Source organism: Notolepis coatsorum, assembly GCF_963971535.1.
Source record: "Notolepis coatsorum genome assembly, chromosome: 16".
NCBI lineage: Eukaryota > Metazoa > Chordata > Actinopteri > Aulopiformes > Paralepididae > Notolepis > Notolepis coatsorum.
The window spans coordinates 68,144,272-68,157,636 of NC_140180.1; the positions used below are offsets into that span (position 1 = coordinate 68,144,272).

General features: G+C 40.6%; 1 protein-coding gene across 1 annotated transcript in view; it reads left to right on the plus strand.

Moving 5' to 3' along the window:
- The window catches only part of ccdc88b (coiled-coil domain containing 88B), a gene marked incomplete at its 5' end in the record, with an annotated part of 241,720 nt that overhangs the window by 202,908 nt on the left and 25,447 nt on the right, over positions 1 to 13,365 (plus strand). Inside the window, one exon of the mRNA XM_084332063.1 lies at positions 5,729 to 5,874. Coding sequence (XP_084188189.1) covers positions 5,729 to 5,874 — 146 coding nt within the window. The remainder of the gene's footprint in view (positions 1 to 5,728; positions 5,875 to 13,365) is intronic.

The following is a 13,365-nucleotide window of genomic DNA, read 5'->3' on the forward strand; positions in this document are numbered from 1 at the left end:
CTACAGACAAACACTGGCGTGCATTGGGATCGCTTCCATAACACAATAATCTATATGATTTCGGCATTTATTGCGCCATACAAACCGGAAATGGATCTAGGCGATCGGTGTCAAATAATTGGGATCTTTTTCTTCCAGTCTCATCGGCGAACGGTAAGAGGACAGTAACGTTATTTTCAGCCCGATTGTGCGTTTCTTTGTTTGCAAACAGTCTGATCAATATATCAACCCATACTACATAAAGCCGTTACTGACGATAAAGGAATTATAGACGACCCCCGCCCCCCCTTTCCTCCACTCATGATGAAGCATAATGTATACCGATCATATACATTTTAATTTTTAATAGCGTGTATAGGAAAGAAACGGCAATCGATAATCAATTTTTGGGCCTATAACTAGCGTTTTTGGAATTACAGCAGAAAAGCTTATAAACATACTTATATTCAAGACGGTATTAACACAACAATGTATGAATGAAAAAATATAACGTTCCCCCATCCGGAACGATAGATAATCGATGTTGAATGGGCCATAGTAATGTCAATATAGCAATACAATTTAAAAAGTTATAGCCCTGCAAAGAAGGTAAACATCTCCATAGGCTTTCAACGGTGGCAGACTGGGTACTTTGATGGGTACAATGGCTGGCAGTCAATGTGTTAAGGATGGTGCCCAATAACGTATATACGTGGTTGGCCACGAAACGGTTAACCATTTAACCGTTAACTCAATGGCTGCCAGCTAATAGCCTTATCCTGTGGTAGCTACTGCCACCGCTGTAAATGATGGGAGTTAGTCACCTTGTTTGTAGAGCTAAATCTATATTCTACATTATAGCCATGGATACAATACTATAGTCATTTGACATTGAGTTTCTTCCGGTAAAGATGCAAAAAGGAGATAATTTTTCCATCCATACGTTCCCGTGTTATACCGTGGTAAATATAAGTTGGTTTTAGAGCGGTCTAGGGTAATTCATGAAATGCTTAGTTATGGCAGTATACGTCGATTCCATTGTAGACTTTGCCGTTTCTTGCCTGAACCCGCTATTGTTCCGAAATCAAATCTAGATCATTGCTATTATGTCCCATTATGAATGCATGAAAGGGGGCGGGGGGGGGGGGGGGGTCGTTTCTGATTATTTGATTGTCAGTAACGGCATTCGCATTGAACACTAAAAACGGTTATCAGCCCGATCGGTGTGAAAGCATTGCAGGATCAAGCTCAAATTGACGTCAAATCCCCTTACCTGTGGCCGGGAGTAATCCAAAAACAATATTCCAATTGTTTGATCGCCACCTGCTATATCCAATGTCCATTTGCTCAACGGCATAGAACAGGTAAATAAAGTAAAATTACTGGGCATAATAATTGATAGCCAGCTGTCGTGGGCAGAACACATTGATACCATAGTGAAGAAGATGGGGAGTGGTATCTCCATTGTGAGGAAATGTCTTTCTTATGTCCCTACATATATTGTGGGACAGGTGGCGAAATCTTTAATTTTATGTCACCTAGATTATTGTGCACCAGTATGGTCCTCTGCATCCAAAGGTCAACTAAAAAAATTGCAAACTGCCCAGAACAGAGCTGCAAGGTTAGTTTTACATTGTTCCATGAGAACAAACACCATCACTATGCACCGGCAACTCTCATGGTTAACAGTAGAGAATAGGCTGGTTTTCAACACAGTTACATTTTTCAGGAACACTGGGTCTCATTCTCGAACGAAGTTACGACAAAATATTTCATCTTAGCCAGATTTCGGCCTATTTAAGACATATTAGGGCTGGGAGTGGGAGTCTTCAAATTTTCCTGAGATCTTATTTGAGAGCAGATCTAAGAGTGCTGAGGAGCACACTTAAATATGCTCTCAGCCCACGATCAAATCTCATGATTGATTGACTAATTTAAAATGTTATTATAACTTGACAGACTGTGTTCTCATAGTGATTCCTTCACGTCAACGCTACAGGCCTCCTTGGAATTAATTACTTAATCATAATTAAAATAAATATGACAATATTTGTACGATAAGAAATTACGAATTTGATGTCGGAAAAATAAATAATATGGATTCATCTGATCATAGGGCAGCTGGATTAACCATATCTGAACCAGCTATTTTGGACAAATAATTACTCAGATATTCAAACACAATTATGCAATTATTGTGAAATGATTGAAAATAATAATAATTTAATGCCTTCTGTGGAATTTGTATTTCTTATTTGTTACACATCTGTTTTAATGATTAATTATATACATTTGAAAGAATGCAGGTCAACATGCAATGTATCCCATTGATTGGTATACAATGGGACAGACCTTTGTTTGATTGATTGATTGAAAACTTTATTAACAGATTGCAGAATGGGTACAGTACAGTACAGCTCAATTACATAAGGGGATGCAGACCAGAGAAAGAATTTCGTCTTGTTTACATCAGGGTCCCCCATTTTCAATTCATCATAACATATATGACACACATGACACAGATAGACAGTACTGCTACATCTATACATTTATGACATACCAGATTTGCAAATACAGTACTGTTTGTGATACAAAAAGAGTCCAGAAAAGAGAGTACATTTGACGTAGAAACTGTTGGAGGAGGTTGGGTAGGGATGGGTGGGGGATAGACTTACACTGTACAAGCAAAACTGTACATTGGAATATTGACAAAACCATACTTGGTCATTTACTGTACATTGGAGGGGGTTGATATAGCTATAAACCTGCATTCCTTCGAATATATCATTAATCAATTAAACTTATATTGAAATACACTATATAGCCTATACACCAACACTGAAATGACAGTGGATAAATAAATAAGAACTAAAGCTAATCGGTGGAAATAGACTGCATTAATATTCCATAACAAGTCGTGTGTGCGCCTACGAATGAACAGTAGCCTATAGGCTTATGGAATCATTCATTACGCCCGCCGTAGGCTATATATATTATGTCATTCATTCATTCATATACAGTACTGCGCGCGCATGTGTGTGTGTGTGTCTGTGTGTGCGCGCGCGCTGCGGCAGGTGTGTACCGCGAGCTGTATATGATGCCAATACATTAATCTAATCTAGTTTTGATGGGCGCAAGCGTGATTACGAAACCTAGCCGCATTTCTCGGAGACGCTCTCTGATTGGCACTGACTGACGCTAGGTTTCATAATCACGCGGCTCGCAAAGCACTTCCGCCATTCCATTTCACACAGCTGCGTCACCAGTTGCCTTATAAGGAACTATGGAGGCGGTGTTTTGTATGCAAATGAGCTGAACGGGAACGCGCTTTGGAGTTTACGACAGAATGCCATTCTCCAAGCAGATATCAGATCATATAATTTCTGCAACCGTTTCAGCCACTTAAGACATATCTCCAGCACGTTCAGGACTCAGAGTGTACTTGTCATAGATTATGTCTCAGTGGTTCCAAGATAAGTCTTCCAGAATATATCTTTGGAAAATTTTCGGGAATGAGACCCACTGTCTTTTCATCTCAACCTGTTTTCTTATACAAACAAATGGTCAGATGCAGTCAGGTTCATTCTTATTTTACTAGGTCAGCTGATGATGGACAGATTATGTTACCACGTCCAAAATCAAATGCTTTAAAGAGGACTGTTGTTTATCGTGCCATCAATCATTGGAATAACTGCCCACTGAACATAAGTAAATTGAATAGTAAAGTGTCTTTCAAATACCACCTGAGAATGCACTACTTAAATATGTGAGCAAAATATTCTGATTCTAATGATGTCTACAATGTTTTACTGTTTTTAGATTATCATTGTTAATTGTGATTGTCATATGTATCTCATGTTGTTATGTTTTGTGTTTTCTGTTGTCTTTCTGTGTGGACCCCAGGAAGACTAGCTCGCCACTTAGGTGACAGCTAATGGGGATCCTTTTAAACAATAAACAACAATAAACAATAAACGGCATAATTCACCACAACATATGGATCGGAGATATTTGACGGGCTTCAATGGAACCGGGACAACCATTCACCTCGCCCAACAAGGGAAAATGAAACCCGAGACCTGGGGCCGTCCCACAGAGAAAGATACAAGGGTAGAAAGGGTGCTCGATACCGCCGTCTAGCGTGATGCGGCCGGTATTGCACTTTTACATTGGCATGAGGATTCCCCATGTTAACCCAGAGTCAGTGGGCCTGTAATGAATAGAAATATCGAATAAAAGAAATAACGATCAAATAACGAGTATACTCGTTGTTGGCGTTCACCGATTGGCAGCCAATAACGAGTATAATCGTCGTTGGCAGTGAATGAGTTAAGAATATCTGTTTAATTTAAAACGTCTGGTTAACCGGCTAACCGGATATCCTTGCACATCCTTAATTGCTAGGGAGAAGCTACTGTAGCACGTGTAGCATGTTTCCTGTCAGCTGTTGATATTAGCAAACACTTGGACAGGAAATACACTTGGGGCATTTTGGATGTTTATGTTGTCAAGTTTGATAAGGTCCATATAAGGCAGACTCTAAATTCCTAGTGATAATCATATATATATATATATATATATATATTAGGGATGTCCGATATTATCGGCCGACCGATATTATCGGCCGATATCGGCAGTAAAATGTGATATCGGAAAATATCGGTATCGGTTTAAAAAAAGAAAAAAACAATAACAATATTTGTTATATATATATCCAGTGAAATGATTAGTTACCTGAAATTATTCCGTTTTTTGGGGTGGGAAACCCTGCATATATCGGTATCGGTTGATATCGGTTGATATCGGTATCGGAAATTAAGAGTTGGACAATATCGGAATATCGGTATCGGTAAAAAAGCCAATATCGAGCATCCCTAATATATATATATATATGGATTTACTGCTATATGTTTTACTTAAAAATAATTGGTGGCCTGGTGGTGTTCAGACTCGTCACAGTTAAAAAACAAACAGATTCAAATGGCCACACAAGTGCAATATCAATCAATAATAATATGTATTGACTACAGGTAAAATATAGTTCGATGGGAAAATAGAATTGTCGTAATACAGTCCGATGTCCAAACCATAAAACAGGCTCTCAGTAGTCGTCCGGTCCAGGGTCAGTACACAAGGGGGTTTCTCAGCCAGTCTAGGGTCCAGTACACAATGAACACCTTCTCGCCTTCACCTCTCCTCTCACTACCTCTCACCTCGCAAAACTCCGTACACAACAATCTCTCTCAATACAACAACTCCAACCTCACCTCCACTCAACTCAACTCTCTATCCTAGTGTATTTGTAGTGTGTAGGATGTGGGTGAACTAATGAAGCACAGGTGTGTTCTATCAGTACTAATCAGCTACCATTGCCTCCACTCCTTCCGTGGCAGTTATATCTCCCGTCCTTCACATATCCATGAGAAGGGGGGGGGGGGGTGATATCTGCCACAATATATACATATATGTGTATACTAGTGCAGTGCCGGTTGGGAATGGGCCGATTGCTTGGCCCCTGGTATGGCTGCTTGCAGCGTTCTGGAGAACCACTCATCCAATCATCTTCACACTTGACACTGCGCTTACATGGGCCATCAGCAACACACGTGTCAAGCTGATTGCATGAACGGTTCTTGTAAAAATCGAAGGACAACATACAGACAGAGACTCCTTCCATTTGAGCTAGATATGGTGTATGATGTGAGATGTGTGTGTGTGTGTGTGTGTGTGCGTGTGTGTGTGTGTGTAGCTGCTGGCCGAGCTGAAGGGGACCATGGAGGAGGAGAACCGCCACCTGGTGGAGCAGAACCAGTTCCTGCTGAAGGAGAACAGAGCCTTACTGGAGCAGAGTCTGGAGCGCAGAGACCAGCACCACTCACAGCAGAGAGACTTCCAGTTAGTACACACACACACACATTCATTCTGTAACCCTAACCTTAACCTTGATCTTAAAGGGGAACTCCAACATTTTGGGAAATTAGCTTATTTAACATCTTCCCTGGAGTTAGACAAGAAGATACATACCTTTTTTGTCTCTGTGCGTGCATTTTAGCTTTGGGAATAGACGCTCCGTTAGCATAGCTTAGCTTCATCACTGGAAGTGAGGCAGGACAGTAGCCTTACAGTGCCTTACAGTGTATTGCAAGGTCTGACATTGACCAAACTTGATATGCATGACCTTGGTGGGCTCTAGGTCAACTCCTGAAAAGGGGGTCAATGTCAGACTTTGCAATCAAAAGTTAGGCGGCTAATAACCCTTGCCATAATTTCAGTGCGCCCCCTAACTTTTGATTGCAAGGTCTGACATTGACCCCCTTTTCAGGAGTTGACCTAGAGCCCACCAAGGTCATGCATATCAAATTTGGTCAATGTCAGACCTTGCAATACACTGTAAGGCACTGTAAGGCTACTGTCCTGCCTCACTTCCAGTGATGAAGCTAAGCTATGCTAACGGAGCGTCTATTCCCAAAGCTAAAATGCACGCACAGAGACAAAAAAGGTATGTATCTTCTTGTCTAACTCCAGGGAAGATGTTAAATAAGCTAATTTCCCAAAATGTTGGAGTTCCCCTTTAACATAAACATAAACATAACCTTCACCTTAACCTAACTCTATAATTAACCTAACTCTAACCTTAACATAACTCTAAAATAAAATTTGCTATATGGGGGGCATCCTGGTGGCTCACCACGCTAGGGCGCATACCATGTATGTAATCACAACATTGTGGTTTTGAATCCCAAGACCTTTGTTGCATGTCATCTCCCTTCTCTCTACCCCTGATTTCACTCACTGTCCTGTCGAATAAAGCAGAAATCTCATCTCATTAAAGGAACACGCAAACATTTTGGGAAATTAGCTTATCTTCTTCTCCAGAGAGAAAAGAAGATAGATACCAGTTTCCTCTCTGTGCGTTCAGTAGAAAGCTATCTGGCTGCACGTTAGCCTAGCTTAGCACAATGAATGGAAGCGGACATGGCTGGTTAGCCTTCGGAAGAGGTGTTAGTTGGACAATGCCTATAGGCTAACCTGCCATGCCCGCTTCCATTCATTGTGCTAAGCTACAGTAGGCTAACGTGCAGTCAGATAGCTTTCTACTGAACGCACAGAGAGGAAACTGGTATCTATCTTTTTGTCTCTCTCTGGAGAAGACGATAAGCTATTTCCCCAAAATGTTGGTATGTTCCTTTTAAGTTGTTAAGTGAACTGCAGTCAGCATCCTGTTGCTGAGCAGTGGCAGGAGTGATGTATTTTTCTTCAATCTTCAACTTCAATGAAAACTTATAATCAATAATAGGCAATGTACCATTTTCTGGAAGATGAAAAGGTTCTAACGTAGGGCAGGTATATCTTACATTTCTGAGTTGGTTTGTTTTCCAGTGTCCAGTATGAGTTTACCACCAAAGGGAAGTCAGGGCATCAGTGCAGCAGGGCTTGTTTTGCTACATGGTCACACATTTTGCAGTTACTCTCATGTGCATTTCCTGACTCAAAATTACTATAATATTGCGACCATATCACCATTGCTACTCTCACTCAACCCAACACAACACTGGTAAGCATGACCTCTGAATCTGAAAAATAAAATCTGCCAAATTGACGAGAGCCTGTGTACTCCAACCACGCAGCCCTCTACCTGCACCGTTCATCTGATGTAGCCTGTGTACTCCAACCAGCCCTCTGCCTGCACTGTTCATCTGATGTAGCCTGTGTACTCCAACCAGCCCTCTGCCTGCACTGTTCATCTGATGTAGCCTGTGTACTCCAACCAGCTTTCTGCCTGCACTGCTCATCTGATGTAGCCTGTGTACTCTAACCACGCAGCCCTCTACCTGCACCGTTCATCTGATGTAGCCTGTGTACTCCAACCAGCTTTCTGCCTGCACTGCTCATCTGATGTAGCCTGTGTAGTGTGTACTGCAACCAGCTTTCTGCCTGCACTGTTCATCTGATGTAGCCTGTGTACTCCAACCAGCTTTCTGCCTGCACTGTTCATCTGATGTAGCCTGTGTACTCCAACCAGCTTTCTGCCTGCACTGTTCATCTGATGTAGCCTGTGTACTGCAACCAGCCCTCTGCCTGCACTGTTCATCTGATGTAGCCTGTGTACTGCAACCAGCTTTCTGCCTGCACTGTTCATCTGATGTAGCCTGTGTATTGCAACCAGCCCTCTGCCTCCACTGTACGTCACAAGCTAGGAGTGTGCACGGCTAGGTCAAATACTGGATTATGACTACTCCAGCAACCCATTGGAGTCAGTAAGATAGGATGAGGCAGACAGATAGACAGACAGACACTTATGTATGTTATAGTACACTTATTGTAGTATGTGATAGTGCACTTATTATAGTATGTTATAGTACATGTATTGCACCAATATTCAGTAGGCAGCTAAACCCATTGAGAACAGGACAGAAAAACAAAACTATGGTTCTCATTCCGATATGAAAGCCTGCTTACAAATCTAACTGAAAAAGACAGATTTTTCAGATAATGTTTGTTTGGCTGCCTGTGGTGACAAAAACTGTTCAAAGATGAAAGAGATTATCAACGAAGGGTTATTTGTATCAGTTAATTCCAGGCTGTATTTACACAAGATAAGCTGGTCCTCATTTCAACACCACAGTTTACATCCTAATGAGAGAGAGAGAGAGAGAGAGAGAGAGAGAGAGAGAGAGAGAGAGAGAGAGAGAGAGAGAGAGAGAGAGAGAGAGAGAGAGAGAGAGAGAGAGAGAGAGAGAGAGAGAGAGAGAGAGAGAGAGAGAGAGAATAAATAATAATAAAACGCATAATAAATAAATGACAAAAATAAGACATGGGGGGGGGGGGGGTGAGATGTAACAAAGGTCAATGACTGGATTCAAACCTGTGACATTGCTTTATGGTGCGTGACGTATAAGACATATAATAAAACACAAGGTACTTGTGCCCTAATATTCAGGATAAGCGCTCAATGAAGAAACCCACTTCCATTGACAAAAGAAAGTCTAACATGCCTATAAATAATTATACTATTATACTAATTACAACTGTATTACGTGGCACATAATGGCCCCCAATACAAACAGCATTACCAACTTCAACAGACCCTTTGAGCTGAGCTTCAGGTCCTGACAATGCTGATGCTACATTATCCTTCCACATGGCCCCTAACTGCCACCACAATCTAACCTAACGTATAGATAGATAGGCGGTGAGAGCCACCATATAACCAGGGTTATCAAGTGGGCACCTCCCTTCACTGCCATCAAGTTAGTCCCACGACACCTCGGGAAGGCTCAACAGTTAGTTCCAGCGTCCAAGAACCCCCCCCCCCTGAACTAACTTTTAGTTCCAGCGTCCAAGAACCCCCCCCCCCCCCCTTAACTAACTTTTGTTATGTTCCTATGTCAAAAATAGAACAATTCCTGATAACAATATCTGCATCCTACTTTAAGTGGACCCTAGCTTTCCATCCTTGCTGTTCAGTTTCTGCTGCCAAGTTTGCATATCTAAGCTTTTTCCTTTAACACTTTGAGTGCCACACCGGGTTTTCCTTTTTACCCCCTGAATGCCACCATCGGCGCCAATGTTAACGTTAATATCGCCTAATCTATGTTTTAAATTATGGCTATGTGTCTAATCTGCCCATCGCATTATCAAAGACTATTTTCCAGTCAGTGCTGTCGAGGCAGATTGGTTTTTTATCGCGTCATTTCCGTTTCAGAGCATTTAGAAAAGCAACCGTTTTGAGATAAAAAACAGCCCATTCTGGACCATTCTATGAAAATCGTCTTTTACTGGAATATTCCACAACGTTGATATTCGTCTGCTTTTTTATGAATCGTTTTCAAATAAACGCTAGATGATCAATATTATACGTGCACGCAAGCACATTCTGGCCGCGCACGGATAATCGCCACGTTGATTTCCTCTAGGACTTTTACAGTGAAACCGAAAGAGCCCATTTCACAAAACAGCTTATCACATCAAAATTTGTCTGATTATCCTAACACTGATAACATAGAGTCCTTACCTGACATCAGATGGTATCCAACTGGTATATTCCAATTCCTGATCACCATTCGAAAAAATCGATAAGTGTATAGATCCAACGCGATACAGTAGAACTCCATGATCAGCGGGGCTCAGAGTCTCCAGAATGAACTGTGGTAACCCCGGCTAGATCAGTGGACTGGAAAATGTGGAGTACCGGATTTTTTTCCCCATCCATTTTCATTGAGTCCATTCCAAAATCCCTTATGTCATCTGAAAGACGATAGGGGGCGCTTTTTTCCACATATAATCTCCGGCGGTGCTCGTGTATACTCGGGTAGACTCGCGTGATGCAATATGATTTCAGATTGCTAAAAAAGACAAAAAAAGAAAATTCCGAGAAATCTCGTGAGTGGCTTTCAACTACATAAAAATAAACCCGAGATATCTTGTGTGTGGCAGTTAAAGTGTTAATACGCCTCCTCCACTGAATCCTCCCAAGGCAAGGTCAATTCTATAAAATAAACAAACCGCTGACTAGCAGACCATAATACTACAGGCCTCAAGTTAGTACTATCTCTCGTGGAACAACAAATTTTCCTCCCAAATCTACCTGCATCTTCCAATCATTAACTCCATTTACTGTAGGTGGCCTGACTCATGCCTGCCTAAAAACCTACCTCCTCTACATTTCTCAGTGGAGGGTGCTGGGTGTGCGCTCTCCGGAAGTCGACAACAACCTCCTTTGTTTTCTCCACATTGAGAATGAGATTGTTGTTCCCGCACCACGTGATCAGTTGGCTCACCTCGTCCCTGTAGTGAGACTCGTCATTGTTTTTAATGAGCCCCACCACAGTTGTGTCGTCCGCAAACTTGCCGAAGAGGTTGGTGTTGTGTATTGGTGTGCAGTCGTGGGTCAGTAGTGTGAAGAGTAGGGGGCTGAGCATGCATCCTTGGGGGGCCCCTGTGTTCAGGATGATGGTGCTGGATGTGGTGTTGCCAACCCGAACTGCCTGTGGTCTCCCGGTCAGGTAGTCCAGCAGCCAGTTGCACATCGAGGTGCTCAGCCCCAGCAGGTCCAGTTTCACTATCAGCTGTTGGGGGATGATAGTGTTGAATCCTGAACTAAAGTCTATGAACTTCATCCTCCTCTCTTTCTTTATATCCATTCTTCAATTGCCATACCAGGACCAAATTTATAGAAATCCACACGCAAATCCATGTTGTCCGCAGGCGGCAACTAAGCAGTCTTTTGATTGTTTCTTTGTAGCAACAGAAGATTCATAGCTAACAAGTGCAAGTGTTGTAAATTAGGCTAATTGAATGTAAACAAGGCTGCTATACAGTGATTATAGGCATGGCCGCCTAGTTATAGTTGAAAGTGGGGGTGCATTTTTTTATTTATTTATTTTTTTATTATTATTTTTTTTATTTTTCTTTTTTTTTATTTCTTTTTATTTTCTGACAGGCAAGGGGTGGTTTGGAGGGGGTCCGTCACGACCCCCTCCACGGCAGATATTTTTTTCATTTAATGAACCTGTACGTGCAATTTCCTGCAATATAGAGCCTTCAATCTTGACCAATAAAGCTGCTCTTTTCACTATAAAACTCAGTTTATATTGCAGTATGATAGCCAATTACTATAATAATATATTAATATATATATATATATACTGTATATATACTGTATATTGATTTTTCGCTCTTTTATTTTTATTATATCAATCTCCTTTCAAATAGGCCAAGTTTTTAATAAGAAAGAGAGAGAAAATTCCAACAAGGAACAATAACTGCTGTAAATATAGCCTATTTTGTGTCTTAATTTGTTATGTTATCCTACACTTTAAGCTGTCTGATATTTCCATTACCTGTAACTCTTGGGTCTCTTTCTCTCCTTCTCTGCCTCCTCCCTGAGTCTGCACAGTCACCATATCATTCTACATTAAGGAGAGCAATACACTTATGAATACACTGAACCGGTTTGAATACACAATCTGTATGCTACTCTGTAAAGAAAGGGAGAGAGGGGGGATATATAATCCAAGTATTTGTGTCTTAATTTGTTATGTTATCCTACACTTTAAACTGACTGTCTGATATTTCCATTACCTGTAACTCTTGGGTCTCTTTCTCTCCTTCCTGAGTCTGTACAGTCACCATATCATTCTACATTAAGGAGAGCAATACACTTATGAATACACTGAACATCATTATGAAACATTTCTATTGCACCCTTACTTACAATTCATTATGAATTGAAAATGGGGAACCCTGATGTAAACAAGACGAAAGTCTTTCTCTGGTCTGCATCCCCTTAACAATTGTGTGTATTGAGCTGTACTGTACTGTACCCATTCTGCAATCTGTTATTGATTGATTAAAAATGTTATTAACATATTGCAGAATGGGTACAATATAGTACGGCTCAATACACACAATTGTTAAGGGGATGCAGACCAGAGAAAGACTTTTGTTTTGTTTACATCAGGGTCCCCCATTTACAATTCATAATGAATTGTAAGTAAGGGTGCAATTAACACCGTGCAATCCATTATTTGTGGAGCCCGCCCTTTAAGTCTTTGAGCTATTAGGCTACTAGGGTTCTTACTTTGCGTTTTGGTGTACTGAAAAATGCTCCGATGTCTGTATTCTTTCTTTTTTCTGCCATGTTACCTGGTTGGCTGGACACACACACACACACACACATTTTCATTTCAGGTATTGTACCACTACCAACCCTTCCAGGTCCTGGGATATTTCAATGTTTTGGCTAATTTTGATTTAAATTGTATAATTTCCATTTTAAAATGTTTTAAAATGTTTTACCATGGTATGTTTTGTATCTTTTTTTTCAGCACAGCCTCACATATATGACCTGACAGTTAGTTTTCATATTGTATAATACTGTATATACTGTATACTGCATAATGTACAACACAAAACACAAAATCGGATTTGAGAAAATGTGTTCTTTTTAGTATGAACCAATGCAAACATATCAAATCAAGGATATAAAACAGTGGAAATGCACCCTCAGGTAGTATATTTACATAAACAAGAGAGAACAGATCAGAATTCAATTTACAAAGCATTATTTTCTCCATACACAGGTAATAAACACAGACGACATTTTGATTCTCAACTGGAAATTATCACCAGCATGCTTTTTTTTTTTTCTTTTTACAAAAAGTCAGTAAAAGTATTTTTTTTCCAAAAAAAAGTAAAAAAAAATGTTTTACAGTAAAAAAGTAAAAAATGACTAAATAATTAAATTGTGGGATATTCAATATACATATATACAGTACACATATGACTAGAGTGCAGTCATATAGAGTGCAGGATGCCTGAGGCGTATCCAAAAAAAATATTGCACCTGTCAAACTGTAACGCCTTTTGACAGGTGTTACCTGT